General features: G+C 31.9%; 3 protein-coding genes across 3 annotated transcripts in view; 1 reads left to right on the top strand and 2 right to left on the bottom strand.

Annotated features, from left to right (window-relative positions):
* LOC139524354 (uncharacterized) overlaps positions 1 to 27,398 on the top strand; it is a 262,486-nt gene that overhangs the window by 146,864 nt on the left and 88,224 nt on the right. The gene's annotated exons all lie outside the window — the stretch shown is intronic.
* The window catches only part of LOC139524351 (synaptogenesis protein syg-2-like), a 124,504-nt gene that overhangs the window by 24,034 nt on the left and 73,072 nt on the right, over positions 1 to 27,398 (bottom strand). The window lies entirely within an intron of this gene.
* Positions 2,480 to 4,138, bottom strand: LOC139522613 (nectin-1-like). Its single transcript, XM_071316080.1, has 3 exons — positions 3,815 to 4,138; positions 2,825 to 3,121; positions 2,480 to 2,493 (listed from the first exon to the last, which is right to left on the bottom strand). Exons 1-3 carry the CDS (start codon positions 4,011 to 4,013, stop codon positions 2,480 to 2,482), a joined length of 510 nt encoding a protein of 169 aa, XP_071172181.1. The 5' UTR covers positions 4,014 to 4,138.

Here is a 27,398-nt window from a genome sequence, read left to right as displayed (position 1 = left end):
TCCCCACAATTATTCACAGTGATAAAATGGTTACGTTTAAAACAGATATATATATACTTGACATACAGACTAGCAGCACGAAGGCAAAGTGAACTTTTAAATTAAATTCTATAGAAGGTATGCCTAAAAGAACTATAGACTATCTACCTGTGTGACGTTTACATGCTGAAGTCAGGCACGCGATTCTATTTCAGAGTTAATGTTGGTCTAGCCATTCGGTTCTAGTACTTAACATATTTTAATCGTTTATGGGTGGAATTAACATTAATAAGATTCAAAAATAAGAAAACAATGATTAATACCACAGTCCCACTAGGCCACGATCGCACTACGATCAGTGAAGATCAGTGAAAAATATGCAAATTTTGACGATCGTAGTGCAATTGTGTTGATCACAGTAAGGTCGTATCACGGTCGTGGTGAGGTCTTCACGATCGTCATGAGCGTGGCCAACTTTGAAGATTTTCAAAACAATCGTGGTGCGGTCGTGGCAAAATCAGGTCGTAGTAGAAGCGTACTGAGAGCACACTAAGGTCATGACAAGATCGCAAAAGTCAATGTACTATCGTAGCGAGATTCTATTCGGAGAGACTGTGTTACGATCTCACAGAGACGTTATTATGACCTCTCTACGACCATCACGTTCTCACCGCGACCACTCTACGCTTCCACTACGACTATACCACGTTTCCACCACGCAGTTCAAGACCATAATACGATTCGAACACGCCCTTGCCGTACTCATCACGCTCTTCTTACGACCTGAATACGTTCATACTACAACAAACTTTCTCCTTATCATTTTTACATAAAATATATTAAATCTCTCCAGGTTTCGTTTGTCTGTATGTTACTAGGATTTCTTGTCCATTTTCTCTAACGGCTCAAACATGCTTGACACATCTGTGTTTGCTCTGCTATCGCTCACTAAAATATCATCATTTGGGCTTGATGGACCAGCAATAGGTTGTAATTTAGGTGGAATTGGTTGGTCCGACATCCCTGCTGGATCATGATTCGTTACTATCAGAGCTCCCTCTGTCTCTACATCTTCCCCTACCACCACGCCCACGTATTTTAGTATAGTAGATTTTGGTGGCATGACTGAATTGTTTCTGTGAAATCTACGTATTAATCAGAAATAAAAATAATAGAACAGTATCTATATGGAACACGGTGTTGGCGTTATTGCTGAGAATGTAGTAAGATCGCGGTGTGAACGTAGTATAATCGTGGTGAGAACATGTTATAATCGTAGTAGACGCGTAGTAAGATCGTGTTGCAATCAGATAACTCGTGGTATAGTCGTAGTGAGAACGTAATGAGCGTTGCAAGATCATAATAATCGTAGAAAAGGCGTGATGAGAACTAGGTATAATCATAGCGGGATCGTTGAAGAAGCGTCATGAGGACGTAGTATCATCGTGAAAACAACGAAAAATAACATTTTCATGCCGCTTTTACAGCGACATCACCACGATCTGTATCAATTTAAGATCGCAGTAATCGTGGTGCGATCGTGGACTAGTGGGACTGGGGCTTAAGGTTGTTAAATGTGATATGTGCTTCTTTGTTAAATATTGCTTTATTTTTATGTTGTTGTACTTGTACATACTGTCATTATGTTGATAATATTCTCGTTGTCTCATGCTATGTCTATATGTCTTTTTTATATTTCTTTGATAAATATATGATGTGGCTCTGTACTTATACATCCCGTCATAGTGTTATTGTACTATAATAAATGTGTATTCATGTCTTAAGGTTTTGGTTATATGCTTGGTATATATATCCCATTTTGTGCTTTTTTGCGACATATTTGTTTGTTTGTTTTTTAATGATTAAGATTATAACACAATGTTGACTGATGTACCCCTGCTTTTGACATTTTTACCTAATATTTCTGTTCGTTTTGTTCACGCATCAGTGTCAATATAATAAAATTTGATGCGACTGCCATACAAGTGTTAGGTTTAACAAGCTATAAAACCAGGTTCAATCCACCATTTGCTACAAAAGAGAATGCCTGTACCAATTCAGGAATATGACAGTTGTTAAAAATGGTTGTAATCCGTTCGTTCGATGTGCCTTTTCTTTTTATTTACCATTTGGTTAAGGAATTTCCGTTTTGAATTTTCCTTGGAGTTCAGTATTTTTGTGGTTTTATTTTTCACATCAGACAATTTCAAGATATGTATTCAGAAAAATCTCATACAGTTTGATAACGTTTTCCTAAAGGAAGGGACATTTATATATAGTGTGTTTACAAAAAGAAAGAAGGTTCATTGATAATGAAGACGCATCAAATTATTGTTAAGTCATACACAAATTCTACTTTAGTGAATATGAACAAGAATTTCGAATAAAAAAACAAAAAATAATCAAATCTTTGAAAAATTGATCGATTATCATAGTAACATATACGACAGCAGCAAGTTTTGGGGAAATTAATGCATCAACATAAAGGGGAATTAGACAACTATTCACCAAAGACTACAAGAAAAAGAAAAAGAAGTGTGGAACTCAACTACTACAAAAAACCGTATAGTAGGCTACATAAATCATGAATGTCTAACTACAATCTACTAATAAATTTGAGCGTTTTTTCATGATACAACATTTTCAAGTTATAATTTATTGATGATGCCATTAACAAGATACTATAATGATATCCAAATAACAAAATTTTGAATGTAGAGGCACTGATTTACACTTGGATTGTATCTACATGATCAAGATAAGATGTTGAAGCCAAGTACCTTCAAAAGAGAAAAGGAAATAAACGAGCAGCTTATGGCAGTATTCTGACGTTGATATACCTTACCGTTACTACTAACATATCCAGATCCTTTCTGTTTTATTTGTCCATTTATTCCCACTATACCATTATCAGCTGTACAAACATATTCCCCGGTGTCCTGATACCTTTGATCTTCAGGTACTGCAGGTAGTGTCAATATCTGGTTTTTGCCACTAAACTCTCTGAGTATTTCACCATACGTAGATTTATGGTGCCATGCTAAAGTGTTTACAGGAGGATTACTATCTACAGAACTAGGTATCTGTCTTGATGACTGAGTCAGTGAAAAAGTTTTATTTTCTACTGTAATATCAGGTGCATCTGTTAGAAATAATAAGAGTGATCAGCATATCTACACATCGTGTACTAGATAATATTGCTTCATGAACTCGTAGGCTGAACAAATAGCAGAGTTTCATGTCTTACTTATTCTATTGATTTTTTTCTAGAATGACAATTTAATTTCTTTTGTATTTATTATTTCGGGAAATAGACTTTTATTATATATTTGTGAATGCAATTTCCAGGACATCATGGTCTGCTTTTCAACACATGAACAGTTTGAAAAAAAATAGGGTCCAGAATATTTTTAATGTCAATATAAAAAATTGAAATACTGTTTGTCTGTACTTTTTAAAAAGTAACGTTCACAAGCTAAAATTTAGACGAAAAACAATAAGCAGATGACATATGACTTAATTAAAATTAAGTATTATGTTTTTTAATCTTAACATGTACACATGGTTCATTTATGGATTCTTCCTAGTTCGTGGTCAAAATGCTAACATTTGTATTTAATATTTACATTTTTGTATCACGAAAAGACTATTGAAGTTTGATACAAATTTAAAAGGCTGAAGGGTACATGTACATGTGTACACTTCACTGCATTGCATTGAAATATCAAAATTATTCAGTATGTATAACCATCTGATTAAATTTAAATACATTCTTGTTTAGAACTAATAAACCTATGAGTTTCTGTTTAATTGCTGTACATGTATTTATACTTACATTTAACATTTAATGTTAGAGATGTTTCCATGGATCCAGCAATATTAACAGCTATACATATTAGCTTCTGTCTATTATAACTTCTATGCACTTTGTATCTCAAATTCGATATCACTGTATACTTATCGGTTGGTGATTCTAGGTTAGATAGATATGTAGAGTTTGATGTAATATTTTGTTGTCCAAGGAACCAGTACATGGAGGCGGCAGGACGACTTCCAATAGACCGACATGATACATCAAAATATTTTGTTTCCTCTGTACTCCAAGTATCGAGAGGGAAAGGAGTAATAACTGGCTTTACTTAAATCAAAACATAGAGAAATAAACCAGACATGTCTTTCAAAAATCCTCATTAGTGGTGAATGTGTTCTTTAGTTTGTTCATATATTAGCTTTTGTTTTACAAATAGCTATTATTTTTTTTATTTCTATTTTGAGTTATATGGTGTGCTCCTGACCCCCTACGGATCTAAAGAGGGTTAGTAAAATCCAAAGGGGGTGAGGCCGTAGCCGAGTCCTATGCCTAGTCCCCTATAAAGGAGTAGGTCCGGTAAGGGCCGATTTTGGCCTCAAATTACAGGTTCATCTAACGAAAGTTATTGGACTGTTTTTAAACAGTTAAGTGCCTATTTCAATTGATTCGATTAGTTTATGTGAAATATGTTAACTGATTTAGTCATTAAAAACGCTCTGATTCAGCTTAAATATGAAAATTCTATCAAATATGCCAAAAAAACGTCACTTTTCAGATGGTTTTTGTCAAAAATGAAAGTGGCCGCATCCGTGTTTATCCTCAACCTTTATATATGTTTTGTATTATCATCAAATACAACAACTTACATTTCAATATTATGAATGAACACGAATGCGGCCACTTTCATTTTAGACGGAAACCGTCTAAAAATTAACCAAAGTGCTAAAATTTTGAAGATTTTAGTAATTTAGCATGACTTAATGATGCTAGGACGCGATATTTGTGCATTGTATTGTTAAAAACAGCTCCTATTTATGTAGCAGAAGCATTTTAGTCTCCACAATTTTCTAAAACTGCTATATTTTAGGGCCAAAAAGGGTTCCTAACCCTCTGTGGTTCGTAGGGAGTCTGAAGTGAACGTTAATACGAATTTGTCGCACGCAAGACTTATCCTGCTGCGCTTTATAGAAGAAAAAAAAAATTCAGCAACATAAATAGATTTACAATTAACAGTAGGCGTGACGTCATGAACCCCTTATGAAATTGACTAACCACCTACGTATACGGATCCATAGGGATCACCACGTAACGGCGTTCAACCAATCACAACGTGATAATTCACCCGCGGTGCGATAAATGTTATTAGATTGATGAATTCATTTCCTAATGTGTACTACTATGGTTATTTATTTGTTTAGTCATACTACTAGTATACATATTGAGTAATGGGTAATGAAAATAACATAAACGGTAACAACTTAACTGCACAAGATGTGCAATTCGATTATATATGTCTATTTACGGATGCTAGAATATAAGACATTCGAAAATAAAACAAATATGACAAAATGTTGAGTTCGGATTAAATTGAAGGTGAACCAATTGTATATTCGGACCCACACATGGAATCGTCTCGAGCATCAATGTGATACATTCCTCATTTACGTTTTTTAAAAAGGATATTAAAATAAAACATACACATATTTTCATAATGGGCTGATTAAGATATTTGACATTGAGCTGGTGATTCACAGATTAAAAGATGTGACAAGAAGATGAAAAATGCCAGATCTGTTAATTTCAGTTTCAGATATATTGAGAATGTCCTCCCCATTAACAATCCACACTTTTCTGATAGGGCTCCATTGGTAAATTCTCAAGAATGAGAAAGTAAAGAACCAACAAACACAGATTCGTCTGCCTCATTTTTAAACTGTCTTATAACTCGAACTTGACATACATTTTAAGTAGTCATATCAGTACCATACTTTATTACAAACGAGACGATTTTAATTTTGAAATGATAAATGTCCCCTACATTAGCAGCAAAACACCAACGTCACCTGTATACAGGATGTACATTTCTCAATTTATTCGGTATGCTTGAGCTTGAAGCTTCTACTCGGACTGTATTCAATGTCACCTGTGTCTGATCAGAAAGTTGGCGAACAAAGGTTATGTTAATGAAAGACTCGTCCTTTTCATAGAATAAAGTTCACCGAAAGATACTAAGAACATGTTGATAAATATTCCGTATCAACTTCACCAATAAAACAGGATGGTCTTGTAGTACAGATTCTAGCCACTGATGTTGTGTATCGATTGTACAATGTGCTATTGTACATGTATTATCTCAATTTGATTTTATATATTTGGAACCATTTCTGTTTAGAACATTTTGAGAAATTTCATTTTGGCGTTGGTCGGTATTTGTGCATCCCATTATTACCAAAATGTTACATTAATCTAAATTATGTCAGGATGATATTTTTGTCTTATATTTTAGCATCCCTAAATGGACATGTATAATCAAATTGCGCATCTTGTGCAGTTAAGTTGTTACCGTTTATGTTATTTTCATTACTCATATAAACTAGTAGTATTACTTAACTAATGTTCGATTTATGAGTTTGACTGTCCCTCTGGTCTCTTTGGCCCCTCTTTGACGTGTGTCATTCAGTTTATGGAGAAAAAATATCGCGACAGAAAACCTAATATATTGTAAAGTATAACGATTGGATCGTGAAAGCTCTGCAATGGGATCGTGCATGCAATCTTACCAGAAGACATATGCAACATTAATTAATAATCTAATTTAATGAATTATATGGACAAATTTACAAAAAAAAACAACAAAACAAGTGTCTGTCAAAATGGTTCAACATAATGATCAGTATCTGCGGAAATCAAGGTTTAAAAGTAAACCGTTCTTTCAAAAATTACAAAAGACAGATTACTACCAGACATTTCAATGACATTAAATATGTAAACATTTTTTTTCATTATTCGTATGACTTAACTTCTTTTATTTGAAAAATTTTATTCCGTTTAAATGATTTATATGGTTCTTACAGTAAAATAAAAAAAATGGAAACATGGAAATATATACCAAAAACTGATTGTTTGGATCGTGAATGATCATGTCCAGCTTTTTGAAGATCGCGAAAAGGATTATGAAAGATCTGATGCTACTATAACGTCAATTCATTATTTAATTATATGGTAATTTATATTTTTAATTGAAGAGTTTCGATCAAATCTTAATTTGCTCCATCCATAAAAGTTTTTCTATCGTTTACCGAAAACTGCTGCTTTACACTTGAGCGAACTACCATCACATTTGCACACAAAAAATCACCACGTTTGTACACAGCTTTCGATTTTATTTTCTCGCATTCTTAAAAAAGAAAACTCTAGTAAATAAGAGAGATGATTAAGCTTATTTATTAATTCAACTACTATTTTCGGCCAGGATAAGTCCGTTTTATTACGCACACGCACTGAGTACTGAAACAGTTTACAGATGAAAATAAAGAAAATAGTATATATTTAGATTAAAAGTACTAAATTTACACGTCGTAAAATGATAAAAACTATACGTACGGTAGTACACTTGGATTTTGCTGGATTCCCAAAGATTTGAAGGAAAATTGGAATCCGTCAAAATACCTTTGCTATTATTTACGATGCATCTCAATGAAATACATGTATTATGGTCAAATTATGTATTTCTTTCTTTTTTCATATAGCAATATGAAGAAGTGGTCTGGTTGACAATGAGACAACTCTGCACAAGAAACCAAAATACGCAGACATTAACAACTATTGATCCATGGACGTCCTTCATTAATGAGCAAACACAGTTAAAAAGGCTCAACTTATCAGATGGATAGAAATATAAATACATCTAACAAAAACATAGATTGTAGAGCTATAAATGTGCATATGTATATACAAATAATATGAAGTCTGATTTCTATTTACTGATAAAAAAATCAATATTGATACCTATAAAAGCAACATTTAAAGGTATAATAACAACTACCATTTTTCGTGGTCTATAGAGAGTCGTAATTGCATTTTGTTTTGATAGTTATTGATGTTATAACACAATTTTTACAGCTGTACCAACATTTTTTTTATACTTTTCACTATCATGTCTGCTTGTTTTGTTAATACATGTATTGTATGACTGTCATACACGTTAGATATTTAATAAGCTATCAAAGTAGGTATAACTTATCATTTTTTATGTAAGTGAAATGCCTGTAACCATTAACTTCTTAGCATTCGGGACAAAATGACGAATTTGAAATTTTGTAAATTGAAAAAAAATACCTTAACAATTGTGTTAACTATAGTCACTGTTTATGATTTTTTAATCCTTAAATATTCATTAATTGTTGGTTATGCTGTCTTGTTGTCTCTTAATTTCGACCAAAGAATTTCAAGTAATGCTTTATATTCGATATATAAAGTGTTTCGTACTTACGCTTAAGATGAATGATTGCTGAAGTAGTCAACGGATAGCTTTTAATGCCTTCATATCCTGCTAGACATGTAACATTTGCACCATCATTAGATCTAATAGGTTTGAATGTGTACTGTGTTGTCTGTTTAGCAGTATAATTTGATCCTAATATTACTAGTTTTACATCAGGTTTTGGATTACCTCCAACAGCTGTACATCTAATATTCATATTTTGTCCTTCTATACCAGGTATCTTGTTGTCTGGTGTCACATTTTCTAATGATACAGCTGTTGGTTCAACTACAATATTATATTTTGAACTGACAGTTAATTTCATACTTGCCTTAGTGTCAAAATGACTGTGAATACAGTGAAAACCAACAATAAAAGTATTTGTACTGATTCCCATGATTATGCTTTGATACCCGTGATTACATTTTCTTTTTTCAACAATTGTTTTTTTTTATTTTTCAATAAGAATAATAAAAGCAAGAACACACTAGGCTTATACCTACGGAATATATATATATTTGTTTTATATTTCTTCCTATGTTTGCGTTATAATGCAAAAATTTAAGAAAATGAAATACCTGTGGCACTAATACACTTCAGCATATAATATCCAACAATAAAAGACTTTCCTCGTTTTGCATTTATAAATGTTTATGGTCTAATTCAAACAAAATGTTCCCAAATGTCAAGCTTATCGTTTTTAAATCAATGTACAATGTAGCATAATATTCGAATGAACAAATCAACGACGTCATAATTTATGAACCGACATTGACAAGGTTCACTTATGGCACAAAACGGCCTTAAATATCTGCTTTATCATAGAACACAAAAAAGGTAACAATTTGGTTGGTAAATGGGTCTATTATAAAAGTCTTCAAGCCAAATACATCAGTTCTTTTCATAAACGTACATAATATTCTCTCAAGTAAGCTCATTGTGGTCATTTGTCAAAATATGATGGTTTTGCGCAATTTTCAGACCTAAAAGCTTTAGAAGAAAGTAAAAATCGCAAAAATACTGAACTTAAGAGGAAAATCAATTTCGGAAAGTCCATAATGACAGGGCGAACTTAAAATACAAAACGCATAAAAACAAATGGACAAGAACTGTCATATTCCTGACTTGGTACAGGCATTTGCAAATGTAGAAAATGGTGAATTAAACCTGGTTCTATTGCGCTTACCCTCTCACTTTGATGACAGTCTCATCAAATTCCGTAATATTTACAATGAGGCGTTAACTAAACAGACACATTAGAAGAAACATTGACCGTTAACTGCAATCCAAAATCTGTTGTAACCAAATGATTCCAATTTTGATATAGAATTCATCCATATAAAAACGTTTTGGATCGTGGATGGCAGACAAGGTTTATTATGCCAAAATCAAATAAAATTATGGAAAAAAGTACTAATGTTGACCTTAAATACAAATGATTTTTTATAAAGGGGCACTAGCTACGAGATATATAAAAAATCTAATATCTTTTTTTGCTAAATCTTTGATGAAATACAAATAGTGAAATAATAATTCGCTTTAAGCAGCCAGTATGGTTCAATTTTGTCAAAATAGGCTAAAACACATTGAATATGAATTATTCACTTGCAAGTGAATGATTCGATCTCATTAAATACGTATCCTGTGAACTTCAATTTTACCCCTTAGTTTGAGATAAATACCACTCGAATTGTATGTCTTGAGTTATTTAAAGGAAAAGAATGTCAACATTGAAAGTGAAACAAAGGTAAATCATTTGATTTACTGACTTGATCCATACAAATTCATTCTTATAAGAGTAAAAACGATGATAAAGATTTATTTTTCATCTATAATATGAAATCAAATAGACCTAGAAAAATTAAACAGCACGAGTTTGCTTAATCTATTTGCATTTATATTTATGTTTACATCGTTTATTTGATCATCGGATGACTAAAGAGGTCAACTCGATAGTTAATTAGATGGAGTACAGACTAACATACACATGAAACAAAGCTACGTATTTTCATGCCCGTGGCCTGTTAATTGGTAATTTTAGATTTTTTATAGATTGGATAAATGTTTTACATTGTTATAAATCTAATATGAGAATTTGATTAAAATTTATGAACATTTAAGGGACCATAGCTTCATAAATTGTAAAGGAAAGTGCCAGAAAAATATATTTATGTCTTTATAGTATTATCACAAGTATTAGTCTGTAACTTTTTGGCCCGATTTAAAAGACATAAAACATTTAGGGCCAATTATAACCCTTTTTTAACCTTCTCTGTCATGTTGGTTTGCTGATGACACAAAGAAAACACTTGTTTCTAACATGCAAAATACGAACAATCCACCCGATAGATCGATATTTTGGTTGTTTGAATATTTATATTGAAAATTATCAGCTAGTCGACATATTATGTAGCCTTTTTGAATTCGTTCGCTACGCTGACTTGCCAATTAGCTTCATATTGTGATTCGATGCTAATATTTCAACATATAAATATGCAGGCAACCCGATAGTTGGTACATCTCTAGAATGTTTGGTTTTGTTTATAAAAAGAACATTTAATTTTGGTTGATTGTCTGTTGTGACATCAATTGTTTTTAACTAGCAATGTGTTTGTTAAAATGAATAGAATGTGTATTTAATAGTATCACTTTTCGTATTTGTACAATTCAGTTTATAACATCAAGATACAAAAGGTATTGGTAATAAAACCATTACACTAGTCAGAAAAAACTGTAAAAACACTAGTATTGTGACGTAAAATTGTGCTTTATATTGTTTTTGTTTAATTTATAAATATATGGTATAGTTTATTGATGCTCTTAATTATATAAGAAGTTTTGAAATGACTTTTGGACAAACTATGTTGTAAACTATCCATCTAACTATTCCTGATATTATTATAGATTATTGGTATCAATATTCTGTTATTAAAAATGGAAATTGAGTTTCTCAATTCCATAAAGACTGTTATATAATTTATTAGTCAGTACAAGTAAAAGATAAACAAATTTATGACAATTTCTGTCATAATGAAAATCTAATAATGTATTCTTGGACAAATAGCAGATGCGACATAAGGTTAATTAGTTTCTGGTTTCTTGATAATCAAGTATTGTACACACATAAGATTAATAATAATTAAACAATTATCGCAAACATCTGGTTGTTTTGGCCATACTTCGGAATGTGGTCAAGACATCACAGATAATTTGATAATCAGTAATTACAATAAACTCTATAAAAGCCTAGGTTTACAATTTGTGTTCAATTCGAACACTTATTGTATTCTAGGTAAGTTTAATTTGAAATAAACAATTTATTCTTAATATCATTTCTAATAGTTAAATTTATTTATTTTTCATTAAAGAAAGTTTTTAGATCATAAGTCCTGTATTCATTATAACTGTTTTATTATATTAAGAACAATTAAAAATGTAAGTTTCATTTTTATTAATGTTTTCAATTTACAAATACTTTGGAAAAAACAATGTATCAAATAATAACTTATATTGTAATGTCTTAACTGTATTCTTCATTAAAAAATTCGAACACTTATTGTATTCTAGATTTCCCGGTTGTCGATTCCGGCCTGTCTCTACAGCGACAGCAATGCCTTTAAACCATCAAGGCATTGTACACGGCTAGTTTCCCCCAACATGTAAAGACTCAACATCAGCTCTCACAGATGTAGTTCGCCTGTTGAGAGTCTGAGGGAAAAGTACAATAAGCAGAATATGTTACATTACGAGAATATCAACACCACTTTCTTTTATTACAATACTAGTCCGAAATAAGACTTGAAGGTTTTGTGAGCTTGAAGATGATGGGTCATTTTTTACGTGTCCATCGACCATGCGCTAATACACTTACTGTATAAAGTAGTGTACGTGTGACTGATGTATAAGACTACGGAATATCTCATGGAATACATTGTACGCTAACTCTGTCGACTACAAAAAATGTTGAATTTTTTAGACAAACCAGAAAAAATCTTCTAAATTGAACTTCTCTAAACAATCCCTTGCAACCATTGTTTGTTACAACTAGATATAATTCATTTTGAAAACAAATGTCTCTATCTACAGAATGCATATGCAAAGAATAATAGGAATTACAAAACATGTTGGACAGTGAAACAGACCATGAATAGCTACTACACCCGACCTAAACAAAATAGACATAAAACCAAGAAATCAATGTACAACGCGTGGTTAAATAGCTTGACAGTGTACCGACACACACTGTAATGGGCTACGTGTTGAAAGCAATGCCATCTTTCCTTATCTACAGAGCGTTTATCGCTCATTTGGAGCAATTTTAACATAAGAACTCTCAAACCATATGAGTATACAGTCTCCGTAAATTTCAAAGTAACTGGACAATTCCTTTCTAGATTTTATTGGCTAAAATGATTTCAAAATTATTGAAAGGTATGTACATGTATCATTTAATTAAAGTTTTAATGATTTTGTATAACTTATAAAATTGAGAATGGAAATGGGAAATGAGTCAAAGAGACCATAGAAAAAACAACAGCAGAAGGTCACCAACAGGTCTTCAATGTAGCGAGAAATTCCAGCACCCGGAGGCGTCCCTCAACTGGCCCCTAAACAAATATATTCTAGTTCAGTGATAATGAACGCCATACTAATTTCCAAATTGTACACAAGAAACTAAAATTAAAATAATACAAGACTAACAAAGGCCAGAGGCTCCTGACTTGGGACAGGCGCAAAAATGCGGCGGGGTTAAACATGTTTATGAGATCTCAACCCTGAGTATTTTAGTATTTTACTAGTCTTCAATTTAAGGTCAACGTTTTAATAAACAGAACGAGGTGAACGCTGAATCAGAAAGCAAGAAGGTCACGAAAGTAATGATTCATAATTTGAAATGAATTAAACACACTTGGTTTCTTTTTCCTTCACCAGAACAACTGGTGTTGGGCTTGGTGGAGAAGGATGTTTGTTCAGCTGTTAAACAATGCCCTGATATTATTCAAACATTGAATTCAAAACGGCTACAATATCTATATTTGTACACGAAAACCTTCCGACAACCATTTAAATATTTTGAACAGGAACTGCTTAAGATTCCTCGTCTTGTTGAACAAGCTCTCATTACCTAGTGAGATTAAACAAATTCGTGTCTTTCCTCATTGTCACCTCGTCATATTACGTGCCCTCATAAATCTCTATGATATCATAAATGATTCAATGACGACTTCCTATATCAGGTCTGTAGTTACGTTCGTTCTCGGTAATGCACTTAGTAAATACATGTACTTATTTGCTTTTGTCTTTACCAACATTTTAGTAGTTTCATCTTAAAGCAATGATTAACTTACCAATAACAGTTAAAGCTTCTGTATTTTTATTTCCAGTAAAACCATCAATACATTGATACGTCCCCTGATCACTCTCCCTGATATCAGATATATGCAGATGATATTCTCCTATATCATGGTTACCAGTTACAGTCAACCTCTGCTTTACTTCAGAAGGAATACTAGGATTTATTTCTGCATTGAGTGTATATTGTACAAATGTAGATGATGTAGTTGATTTGAAAGACCAATCCAGAGTTCCGGCACCAGTATCTTTGAATGGACATTCTAACTGTTCAGTTGATCCTTTTACTGCCATGATGGCAACTACTTTATAAAATCCTGTAAAAATGTAATATATATAATGACTTAAACAGTTGTATAACTGATACTGTACTCAAGGATCAACAGGAAAGAAAGTTGTCGTTTCATGGTCTGCACCCTAATATCGATCTGTTTATCTGTTAATTTCAAATAATTTAACAAATTTTCATCTTTTTTGCACAAACTATCTTCTGAATAATCTACACTTTCTATGCGTATGTATATGCATATATATATATATATGAGAGCCCAGGTGGTCGTGTGGTCTAGCAGGACGGCTGCAGTGCAGGCGATTTGGTGTCACGATATCACAGTAGCATGGGTTCGAATCCCGGCGAGGGAAGAACCAAAAATTTGCGAAAGCAAATTTACAGATCTAACATTGTTGGGTTGATGTTTAGACGAGTTGTATATACATTATGTACACAGCCATGTATCACCATCATTGATGGCGATCCGATGGATACATCTGTTGTAGGGTTGTCACTGACTCAGACGTACTTATGAATATATATATATATATATATATACACAAGTCTAAATTGAAAACAACGTCCAAACCTATGATTGCGCTGGATAAAAACCGCAAAGAGATTTTATATAAATATATATATATATATTTGCGAAAGCAAATTTACAGATCTAACATTGTTGGGTTGATGTTTAGACGAGTTGTTTATATACATATAGGACACAGTACAAGGCGATTAGGTTTCACAATATCTCAGTAGTATCAGTTCGAATCCCGCCGAGGTAAGAACAAAAATAATTTGATAAAGCCAATTTACAGATCTAACATTGTTTGGCTGATGGTTAGACGATGATGGTTATCTATACAGAATCTATTGTCAACCTTGTTTCACCATCACTGCTCGTAATCCGATGGATAGCATGTGTTGTAGAGTTGCTATTGGCTTAGACGTACTTATAACCTAATTATGTTTGTAAGTGTATCTTGCATTAATTTGTAGGATCCTTTACAACAGATAATTCAGCTGATCTGTAACAATACCTTTTTCGTGCCTTATATATCATGTACTGTATTACGACGCTAGATTAAAACTGACGACGAAAGGTTACACCCGGCCATCGAAAGCTTTATTATTGTGAAGCCAAGGTGGTTACGTGACAATATATTAAACAAAAGAAGGACATGCTGGCACTCTATCCTGACAAACAAAATATTGCTGATCTACTATGCCGCATATCAGTTTTATAGATTTACATAATAAAGTTGAGGTTGATGCTGTCTAATAACATTGCTATACAAGTAAGTCTGATTACAAAGCTACTGAAGTTTTGTTATGTATCAATATTTTGAACAGAGGATTGACATGTTGGCACTCTCAATTCATGCAGACAAAATGTTTTAGTCATTGTGTTACAATATTAATGGCATTTGTATTATACATTCTATCCTGACAAAAATGTTTCCTGATTTACTATGGGCTATATAGATTAGTATAATAAAGAGCAAATCTGGTCAGTTTAAGTAGATGTGGTTAAGTACTTTTGTTCTAAAAGTCAGCATGATGTATCAAAACTACTAAACTTGTGTTACATACAATTCTATTAAATAAAAGGACATGCTGGCAATCTTAATTTATGCAGACACAATTTTGTAGTCATTGTGTTCCATTATTGCTGTTGTTTGTACTATAAATTTCTATCCTCACATCAAAATATTGTTGATTTACTATGCAGCTATATAGATTTTTAAAATAAAATGCAAATGTGGTCAGTTTAGGTTGATGCAGATAAATATTTTTGTTGTGCGAGTCAGCATTAGGTATCAAAACTACTGAAATGTTGTAACGTATCAATTCATTGAAGAGAAGGAGGATATGCTGTCACTCTAAATTTATGCAGACAAGATTTTGTAGTAATCGTGTTACAATATTGCTGTCGTTTGATTTATACATTATATCCTTACATCAAAATTTTGATTTGCTATTGGGCTATATAGATTTACATAATTAAGTGCAAATATGGTCCGTTTAGGATGAGTTGGTCAAATAATTTTGTTGTCAAGTCAGCATGAGGTATCAACACTACTGACACATTTTGTTACGTACCAATATACTGAATAAAAAGAGGACATGCTGGCACTCTTAATTGATGTAGACACACTTTTGTGTTATTATGTTACATTAATGCTGTCATTTGTATAAAAATTCAATCCTGACGTAATACAATTGCTCATTTACTATGCTGCAGCTATATATATTCACACAATAAAGTATAAATATAGTCAGTCTAAATTGATGCGGTCAAATCAGTTTCTTGTACTTGTCACCATGAGGTATTAAAACTGCTGAAATAGTGTTAGATATCAATATACGAATAAAAGGAGGACATGCTGACACTCGAAATTTATGCAGATAAAATTTTGTAGTTATCGTGTTACACTATTGCCGACATTTGTATTTTACATTCTATCCTTACATCAAAATATTGTTGACTTGCTATGCGGCTATATAGATTTACATAATAAAGTTCAAATATGGTCAGTTTAGGATGATGAGGTAAAAGAATTTTATTGTCAAGTCAGCATGAGGTATCATAACTACTGACATATTTTGTTACGTATCAATATATTGAATAAAAGGAGGACATGCTGGCACACAAAATTTATGCAGACAAATTTTTAAGTTATTGTGTTCTAATAGTGCTGCCTTTTGTATTATAAATTCAATCCTGACGTAATAAAATTCATGATTAACTGTATTACAGCTATATAGATTTACACAATAAAGTGAAAATATGGTCAGTTTAAAGTGATGCGGTCAAATCATTTTCTTGTCACCATGAGGTATTTAAACTGCTAAAATAGTATTAGATATCAATAAATGAATAAAAAGAGGACATGCTGGCACTCGAAATTTATGTGGACACAATTGTGAAGATATTGTTTTCCAATATTGCTGTTATTTGTATTTTAATTCTTTCCTGACATAAAAATATTACTAATATACTATGTGGCTATATAGTATTACAAAATAAAGTGCAGATATGGTTAGATTAGGTTGATGCGGACAAATATTTTTTTTGTAAAAGTCAGCATGAGGTATCAAAACTACTGAGATTTTGGCACGTATCAATATATTGAAAACAAGGAGGATATGCTGACAACATTTTAAAGTCATTGTGTTCCAATGTTGCTGTTATTTTTATTATACATAAAATCCTGAAATAAAAATATTACTGATTTTTACGCGGCTATAATGATCAACATAATAAAGTGCAAATATGGTCAGTTTATGATGATGATGTCAAATATTTTTGCTGTACAAGTGAGCCTGAGGTATCAAGTCAACTTAAATATTGGTACGTTTCAATATATTGAACAAATGGAGGACATGCTGACATATAGATTTACAAAATAAAATGTAAATATGTTCAGTTTAGGTTAATGCGGTAGAATAATATTGTTATACACATCAGCATGATGTATAAAAACTACTGATATCTTGTTACGTATTAATATATTGAAAAGAAGGAGGATATGCTGGCACTCTAAATTTATGCAGACACAGTTTGTAGTTCCAATATTGTTGCAATTTGTATGATACACTATATCCTGACAAAAAAATATTGCTGATTCACTATACGACTATATAGATCTACATAATAAAGTGCGAATATAGTCAGTTTAGGTTGATGCGGTCAGATGATTTTGTTATACGAGTCATCCTCAGGTATGAAAACTAATGTATTTATTAACTATCGATATCACATGGGTTTGTTGTTATATTGGGAACATGTGTTCATGTTTACAATAATATTCAAATTATTTTAGCATAAGAATAAGTCACCTTAACAAAGTTAAGAGTTTAAAGTACTTTGTATGATAGCACGGACTGATCATTCGAGGTAAAAGTTTACATTGCAAATACATTTTCATAACTTGATAATTCGAAGCTCAGTCTTAGTGCAGTAAAGATTATCCCTCTCTCCCCATGTAAACATGTTTGTCTAAGTTTATAATCATTGTAAATGCATTAAGTTCTTTTCTGCAGATCTTAAAAAGAACATTATGTAAATATTGTTTTGTTATATGAAACATTCTATTTCATTATTTTTCATTGTAGATATGTTTGTAAGACATGTGTGCTGCAGCGGTCTTAGTGTGCTGGCAACGTGATTCGAGGCCAGTTATATTATTAGAAAATAAAACTTTGCTGCTCTCGTCTATGCGAACTGTTTTCCATAGATATGTGTTTGAGTTTTTGATCATAAATAGTTTTATGTGCGTTTGAGGCCACGAATCAGAAAATAACTGAAATTTTGTTACTATATTGAATAAAAGGAGAACATGAGGGCACTCTAAATCTATACGGACAAAAGAAAGTGCAAATATGGGTTGATTCCGTCAAATAGTTTTGTTGTACAAATAGTTTGTCAAAATTTTAAGAAAATTCAACGAGTCGAATTAGTTGCATTGGGTACCACTTTAAATGAACTTATAATTTTCGTGGCTCTTTTCCGAAGTTAAAATGACTTCATACGCAATAAGCATTTTTCGAATTTGTCGGGCACCTACTACCTGTTTTTTGTTTAGGCCTTTTAATATGTTGAAACAGCTCAACATGTAGTCAAAGCTTTGTAAAGAATAGTTACTGGTGAAATGAAAAAGCCAAAATTTAATCCAAAGCTACGCGATCTAAAACTATCTTTCTGTAATATGTAATATGAATTATGATTGGGGCTATATTTACAACGACACCACGTTTTCCTTGGTTCAAGATTCTATACGCCAATCTCTTTCTCTTAGTCGAATCATCATCGTTAGCATCTTCGTTGTCATCATTATGTGAGATATATGAATAAAAATAAAATTACAACGACATTAAAAAAGATATGTGAATTACCATACTGTCGTCGACAAATGTCATCGTTTTCAGGCATTTGATATTCCTTATGAAGATAAAAACAAAATGTATTTCGACGGATTTTAAATGAAAATAAGGTTTACTTACGTAAAGTAGCAATATAAAGAAAACATCCAACAACCAATTCATCAATCGTCATATTGATTTTTAATCTTTAATTCATTAACCTGGTTAAAACAAAGCAAAATTTGTTAATCTGTATTATCAAAATGAAACGAAAACGTGTTTCTCGTTTTTCATTTTTTTATATAGATTAGACCGTTGGTTTTTCTCGTTTGAATGGTTTTACAATACAAGCAATAGCAATTTTGGGGTCCTTTATAGCTTGTTGTTCGGTGTGAGCCAATGCTCCGTGTTGAAGGACATAAATTGACAGGTCCAACAGGCATAATGTATCGGATTAAGATTTGTATTATTTTTGAACATTTTTTGGTAAGAGATCCCTAATGAACGCATGTCCTTACAAGCGCTGTGAGTGTACCGAAGTTGTAATGAACATTATGAGATTAAACATTAGAGAACATTTCATGCATACAAATAAGTGGGATACAAGGAGGCCCAGCAGTTCCTGTTTGGCAAGGCTCATGCTTAGTAGCTCTTGTTAAAATAAGTTAATGAAAGATAAGATTTTTTGTATTTTTTTTTTTGCTTTGCTTGCGTCACAAATGGTGCTTAAGAATAGTGCCAAAGCGAATTGGTATATATACAATGATGCATATTGTTTTATTAATAATTTGAAGTTGCAATATTCCTTATCTTTTTTATTTACGGTCGTTTATTACGCAAATACTTGGACGCAGACTGCGAACATGCCACCAAAATAAATTGTGACGTATTCAAGTAAACCATAATTTGAAGTTCATTGGTCGTTCGCATCAGACGCGGGATAAAAGCAGAATATAAACGTATTCTCCATGTACATGTCTATCTATACTATTAAATAAGGAGATCTAATTTTGTGTGTCGCTTCTCTTCCTTCCAAAATAATTAAGCATCATGCCTCTGTGTCCTGTAGGTACCATACATAGACGCATTTGTCATCTTTGCTTATGATTATTCCGTGTGGGTTATTTTGGGAGGAAAACGAAAAAAAGGTGTCCGTATATTGTTTCCGTCATTGGATGGAATTTTAAGCCAGACTAGACTTCCGGTTTGCATTTATCCATTAATTAAAAAAAGATGTTGTATGATTGCCAATGAGACAACTTTCCATAAGAGATCAAAATGACACAGAAATTAACAAGGATAGATCTCCGTACGGCCTTCAACAATGAGCAAAAAACATCTGTATTGAAATTAATAGAAAACAAAAATTTGGAATTTTGGAAAAGAAGGAGGAGGGTTGAAAAATAATTGTCCTGAGCCCAAGTACCTATGACTTTTGATACCTTTCCTTAAATTCTCAAGTCATTAAAACTTTAACAAAAAATCATCCTACACCACTTTACATATTTTCAACCACGCTCTAAATGCCCGCGGGTGTGTTCTATTGTTTACTGATATCGCTTTATGTTTTTTGTACACCTGTATTTGTATAGTAAATAATTGATTCCATTTTATATATATACTACTTCATTTTATGTCTTGTCGATAGCATGTTGTCTCATTGGCTATCTTGTCACATCTCTACATTTTTACATCAGTAAATGTATTTCGGAATCGTAAGTTATTTTTTATTGAAAGTAGTGTTACACGTCGTATATTACATTTCAGAAAAATATATGTCATGGATATACAATAGATGACAAAACTGTGAAAACGACAATCGTAACATATCCATGGTATTCTAGCTGTGGCAAAGTTTTTTTTACTAGTCGCCAAAATCATTATAATTTCGGTAAACATTCATCAAATATAAAGTAAAATTATTAATCATTTGGTTTTCAAAATACAATTACGTCAAATGCATTAGTGACCATCGGCTCAATACACCTAGATGGCCAAATCGATCGCAAACATGAATATTACTCAAATCCAATTCCAAAGTGTTTTACCGTAGCGATTCTAAAGACAAAAAACCACCATTGTCAAGGTTCCGTGTTAAAGTCCGTATATTGACCTATAATGGTTTACTTTTATAAATTGTTATTTGGATGGAGAGTTGTCTCATTGGCACTCACACCATACTTCCTATATCTATTGATGTTCTGCAACTCAGAATAGAGTGAGTTAAATTGAACTGCATTTATCAATACACCCATTTAACATTGCAAGAGCTCTTACAACTACATTTGTCATTGGAGTAATCAAACAATATAAGTGAAATGTTAATGTCATCTTATGTTATTTTTTGCGATTTTGAAAAAAGACCGTTTACGTCAATAATTCTAAGGAAATTTTCGACTTGTTTTTTTGGTTGTGGCATGAACCAAATGACATTTTTATACTACAGACTTTTGAATGTTAAACAAATATTTTTTTTTTATCATCACCCTTTCTGTGAATATAATATTGTTTGCATTTCGTATTTTTACCATGCCTTCTGTTATAATGGAAATATTGCACATGTAGCTAAACAATATAAACCAATTAATCTGATCTCTCCTCTAATGACATCAAAAACCACAGGCGTTATTAATTTAGTAGAAAAATGGTTATATTTCTCGATGGCGTGTCTATTTTAAACACATTGGCCTCTCAATATTTCCGACTTCAGTGAAATATTTTTACGAGACTTCGTGAAATTTAGTTACTGAAAAGTTTGAAACAAATTAGTTCATACGTATAATATATATATTGAAATATGTACAATACATTCATGACACTAAGACATCAAATGCAAGGTGAAGGACCGATGGTCATTGTAGAACACATAAAAACTGGTATTAAAGTTTAAAACAATAAAAACATTAATCAATGAATTTACATGCCATCTCATATCCATGTTTCAAGTATGTTTTCATCCTATAATCCTGAACTGTGCAGGTATTTAATCGAGAATTTCAATTTTGCGATATATTATCTGTCAGATCATATGGAGTCGACAAATATATTTATAAACCATAAACAGTGCTTTGAGTTGCCAAAATTATTCAGCTATGCTATCTAAATCATATATGTGTTCATTATTTTTGTACATGAACACATACTTTGTGAAGCTTGACAATCGAATAATGTAACTATACAAATAATGCTATACTAGTAACAAAAATAAACACGATTTATTGCAAACAGAAGTATAACTGTTACATCAGTTAGATGAAAAATGATTTTTAGTAAAAGATTATATTGTTTCTTATAATCCATGTGTTTCCAAATGTTATCCGTTCAAACTCAGATTATGATTAATTGATCAGATTGACATACACAAATAACAAGAAGTACATACTTCAATATATATTTAGGTATATGTATATACGTGTTTTAATGCATAATAAAGGATACTTTAGTAATTGTAACCCTCCAGAACAACACATAAATGATCTCATCTCTACCAAAATAAAACGAAATAAGTGGTAAGATATTCTTAAGTCTATAGGAAGAAGACGTTCAAACCAATATTTGAAATGAAATGAGTAAGGTTTAAGTACTCGAAACTGCTTTCTATTGAACTGTGCTCATGATCAATCATATTTAATTAAAGCTTAATCACAAGGCTCAGAAAATACTAATAAATTAGTTAATCGTTTTGTCTTTTTATTAACTTCACTTAACAGAGTATGAAACACACATCAAGCCTAGTGGTGTAACATCAATGTCTAAACAAATTAAGCTAAATTAAATATGTACTTACATGATCGAATTTTATTCACGGAAGGAAACATTATGTTTAACAACACCTTAGTGTATTCTTTAAACTTCCTCTTTGTAAAAGATATACGTGTATTATTAAAATTAAATGTTAAATTGATGTTATTTAAACATAGATTGAACATGTTGAATCAAGTACTAGTGTTGACTTACAACTGCTACATTCGTTTATGTATATTATTTCGCGAAATAACTTATAAAAAGTCCTATTATTCGGAAAAGAAGTTTCTCCTTTAGTATTCAAAGTTTCGTAAAGTTTGTTTAAACATTTTTTAATAACTCAATGTCCGTACAATTAAACTTGCTAGTTGATACCCTTTGAAACTGACAGTTACCCATCAGAGGTTTATATTTTTTTTTTCATTTTGTATAATATTGATTTATTTTATATAACTAATCGACGATAAATGTTACACTAAAGAAAAAATTTTGCAGAAAAATGGTCGACTTCATCTAAAACAGGTAAGAAACAAATGATTAAGTTGTCTCGTCTGATGTCTTTATTTTCTTAAATTTTGACAAAAGAGAATGAGTGTTTCCCCAGTTATCAATACAGTAGTCATGAAGGCATTACATGCCAAGTAGTTTTAGTTTTATATATGGAAGCAGTTGAAACCATGACAAATCAAATATTTGCAAGTGTAAGATAAACACATAAGTACCCGGCCACGTCCATATGTATGTTTGTCCATCTGATGTGTTCAGCCTTTTTCAACTGATTTTTATAGTTCGTTCTTAAGCTGTACTGTTAAACCACTGTCCCAGGTTAGGGGGGGTTTGGGATCCCGCTAACATGTTTAACCCCGCCACATCATTTATGTATGTGCCTGTTTCAAGTCAGGAGGCTGTAATTCAGTGGTTTTCGTTTGTTTATGTGTTACATATTTGTGTGTCGTTCATTTTTTTTTACATAAATAAGGCCGTTAGTTTTCTCGTTTGAATTGTTTTACATTGTCTAACGGGGCCTATAATAGCTGACAATGCGGTATGTGCTTTGCTCATTGTTGAAGGCCGTACGGTGACCTATAGTTGTTAATGTCTGTGTCATTTTGGTCTTTTGTGGATAATTGTCTCATTGGCAATCATACCACATCTTCTTTTTTATACATAATCATCTACATTTCGTTTGATTGTAAGTCGTTAAGCACAATTCAAATAATAGAGTATGAACAATCTTTACATTAACATGTAGTTATAAAAGAAAGAATTACAACTAAAATGTTCTCTGTCTTTGGAAACAAATGTCCATTTACCGTTCAAACCAAGGTTTGAGCATTCAATTAGAATATTTTTGGTCGTTTTATGTTTCATTTTAGGAGAATGTAAACATAATGTTTCAAAAGATTTCTTTTTTTTTCAGTAGAAATTTAACAAAAAGTGTGAGATGATTTCATCTTTGATGATCAGTTTCAGGATAATGTGAACATAATGTCTGTACGACAGAAAGGTGTTTGGAATATGACAAGAAAACTGCTTCAAAATGTAACCAAATCATCAGTATGGCATTCCCAGAAGAAAAGAAATTTTGTAAACATTTGTTAGAACAGATACATATTTGCACATATGTATTAAATTGATGTTTGTGCGTCATTAATTCCTTATTTCAAAAGGAAAAAAAAGCAATAAAAAACTTAGACAATCAGACACACATCAATAAAAAACAAAAAAACAACAAATTGTACGTAGAAAATTGAAGATTGATCCCTTCTCCTGTAAGCATTGGTGGATACAAGTTGTTTAGAAATATTTAAAAATATTTGCTTTATTAGAATTCCAGTAGTGTGACTCATTTCAAGTTAGAAAAAAACAATGACAAACCGTATTCGTATTACCACAATCGACGACGAGAGGGTGGTATTGTGTTGACAACACCTGAAAAATAAATTACACTAGCCGCTTACTAGCAGCCACTTCATTGTCTTGTGACTTTTTGTCTGTGTCTTTTTGTAAATGACATTTTGTCCTGTAACTTTCTGTCATACATTCTTGAACAAATGACAGACACTTTTTCAATGTAACTGTTATAACACCTTTTTTTTCAATTGACATGCCAACAGTCACAATAAAATAAAGATATATATATAAACAGATTTTCACTACTCTACCTTCTTGACCAAATTTCCTCTACCTTTTTTTTAATTTATCGGTTATAAAAACGTTCCATTAAATTGACTTGACAACAGCCATAATAAAATAAATATTCATATAAAAACAAATTTTCCGATCTCAACATGGTTGTCAGATTTATTAATTCAAGATAGTTAAATTATTTTAAAAGCAATATACATTTCATAAATATGTTTAGGACTCAAATCAATGTCGGGTTCCAGATTAAAGGCAGATTTCTAACCTATGGTAAACATGACTTTATGATATCCCCAAGAAATTGTATTTCTGTTAGTTTCCTAATCTATGGCAATTTTTGTTGTCTCTATGGCGGATTGCTAGTTTTCAAATCAATGACATTTTTTTCCGCAATTGATGTACCGTTCAGTACATATCTGACCAATTATTTCAAAGCTACCTTTAACAAGTTTTAATAACCAAAAGAAGCAAAAGTGAAAGCCATCGACTAGAATGCATGCACATACATAACCATTTGTGAAATGAACACAGACTTTAGAGTTTGAAATCATGTTCCGCGGAAAAATAAGCATTTCCTACTCAATGCATTGTACCTGTTTGACACTTCATTTAACCAAGCCTCTGAACAACCCAAATTAATGAAAAAAATACCAAATATTTATTTGAACGTTTATATAAATCTGATTATGTTTTTAGTCCTGTAATGAACAATGACTTGTCTCGAACACCTGGCTTTCTTTAAAATAATCCTTATTTCTCCAACAATACAGTTATTCGACATAAATACTGCGGAAAATAAAGTAAATATGTACTAAAAATATATGACAGATAATGTTTCCAAATCTCAAGAATGAATACTGTAAAAGCAGAAATTTTCGTTGGGGATTTCATTTCGTTTATTTCGTGCATAAGAATTATCCACGAAATTAGAACCCCAACGAAAATTTAACTGCTGATTTAAATGATTTTATGATAAGACAAAACCATATTGACACTCAAAAATGCATACAATGAAATTAATAGGTTAAATGATTAGACACCAATATAAAAACGTTTTTGTGTTAGTCAGATGATAATCCTAATCTTTGTTTATACAGTACTAAATAATGATCAAGAACTGTCAATCAATGTAATGTAACAGTTTAGTCTGACTGTAATGCTCGCAAGCCGTAATTCTTTTATTGTCCTTGGATAAAAGATCAAAGATGTGTACAAGCAAGTTAGCGTATGCAGGTCAAAATACTTAATTAGTGCCCACTTTTACTATTACATGTAATTGTTGATTTTCACAATGGCGTAAGTAACTATTACTTTTATTGAATATTATCAATAATAAAGTGACATTTACATATGTTTTTCTCAACTTAAAAACCAGAAAAAATAATCCGTATGAACTTACTGTTGAATAGGAAACCACGAAATATTAACTCCACGAAAATTAATGTTTATACAGTGTTTGGTTCAATAGTACAGGTAGTCACTGTCATATAGCTGACAAAATTAGTTGTGTTATGTTACATCTAAAGGTCATTATAAAAGACATCATATGGATATAAAAAAATTACATGAACACAGTAAAAAATCAATCCAAAATACATAGTACAATCTTTTGAGGGCAACACGAGGAGAAGAAAACCAGGAGTGGAAACAAACACAATTCTAAAATGTAATTTATTAATGGATAAGGATACTTGCAAATTGACATTTTCGATCTTTTAACTTTGTTTTTCTATAACAAACAGTCATCGTTAAATGACGCTATTTAAATTGTGATGGAAAGTAACGTAATTAAATCTGCCATAGTTTTCCAAAAAACAAAAACTGCATTATATTTGTTTTTTGTTTGGCGTTTGTGACGTCATATTTCCATGGATTTATGAGTTTTGAACAGCGGTATACTACTGTTGCCTTTATTTACCATAGACACAGAAAGGAAATTGGCATAGATTCTGAACCCACTAAAGATTTGAGTCCTGCATATATATGTACGTATATCAGTTCCTAAATTGATGAAATATAATAGATTGATAAAAACAAAATAGGTCTAGGTTGGTTAAGACTTGGTCGAGTATGGTTCAGACTCGATCGGGCATTGTTCAGACTTGTTCGGGAATGTCAAAGACTATTTCAACTATGGATCAAACGCATATAACATGTTAAGTACTGGTTGAGTAAACAACCAAAATTTCTAGTTTTTATTACAACAATAAAAAGTAAACTGTTATGACGACTAACAACTGTGGAAACCAATATCAAATATCATTTTGACTCCAAACAGGTCAGTTATTGCTTTTACCTCTGAATGAAACATGATTAGAGGAAATACCGCAATAAGCAGTTTCCTTAATTTGTCCAAATAGAAGTCGAAACTTCGTTTTAATGAACTTCAGATAGGCACAATACACCAAATTCTAGGCGGTGTTATTAGCAGCCATAAGTTGACCTGATTCGAGACAAAAATTCAGCGCAAGTCAGACTTGCCTTCCAGTTTGAGATGCAGTCACATTTCAGTCCATCAAACCAAATTTGCATGAAATATTATATAGTTAAACGTTACGCAATTAATCAATCAGTCAATCAATCGTTCATGAGTAACGCACCCAATCAAACAGCCGATCAATTATCAATTAAAACACTTTCGCAATGCTGATTTTCATTTTTCTATTGAACAATCACACCGAACCACTTTTTACTGTAATGTGTCCACAAATCATATGCCTTCCTAAATTAAGGATTATAAAAAAGGG

This window comes from Mytilus edulis, chromosome 5 (genome assembly GCF_963676685.1).
Source record: "Mytilus edulis chromosome 5, xbMytEdul2.2, whole genome shotgun sequence".
Taxonomy (NCBI): domain Eukaryota; kingdom Metazoa; phylum Mollusca; class Bivalvia; order Mytilida; family Mytilidae; genus Mytilus; species Mytilus edulis.
Note: the sequence above shows the minus strand (reverse complement) of the source record. Positions and strands in the feature narration are given on the sequence as shown.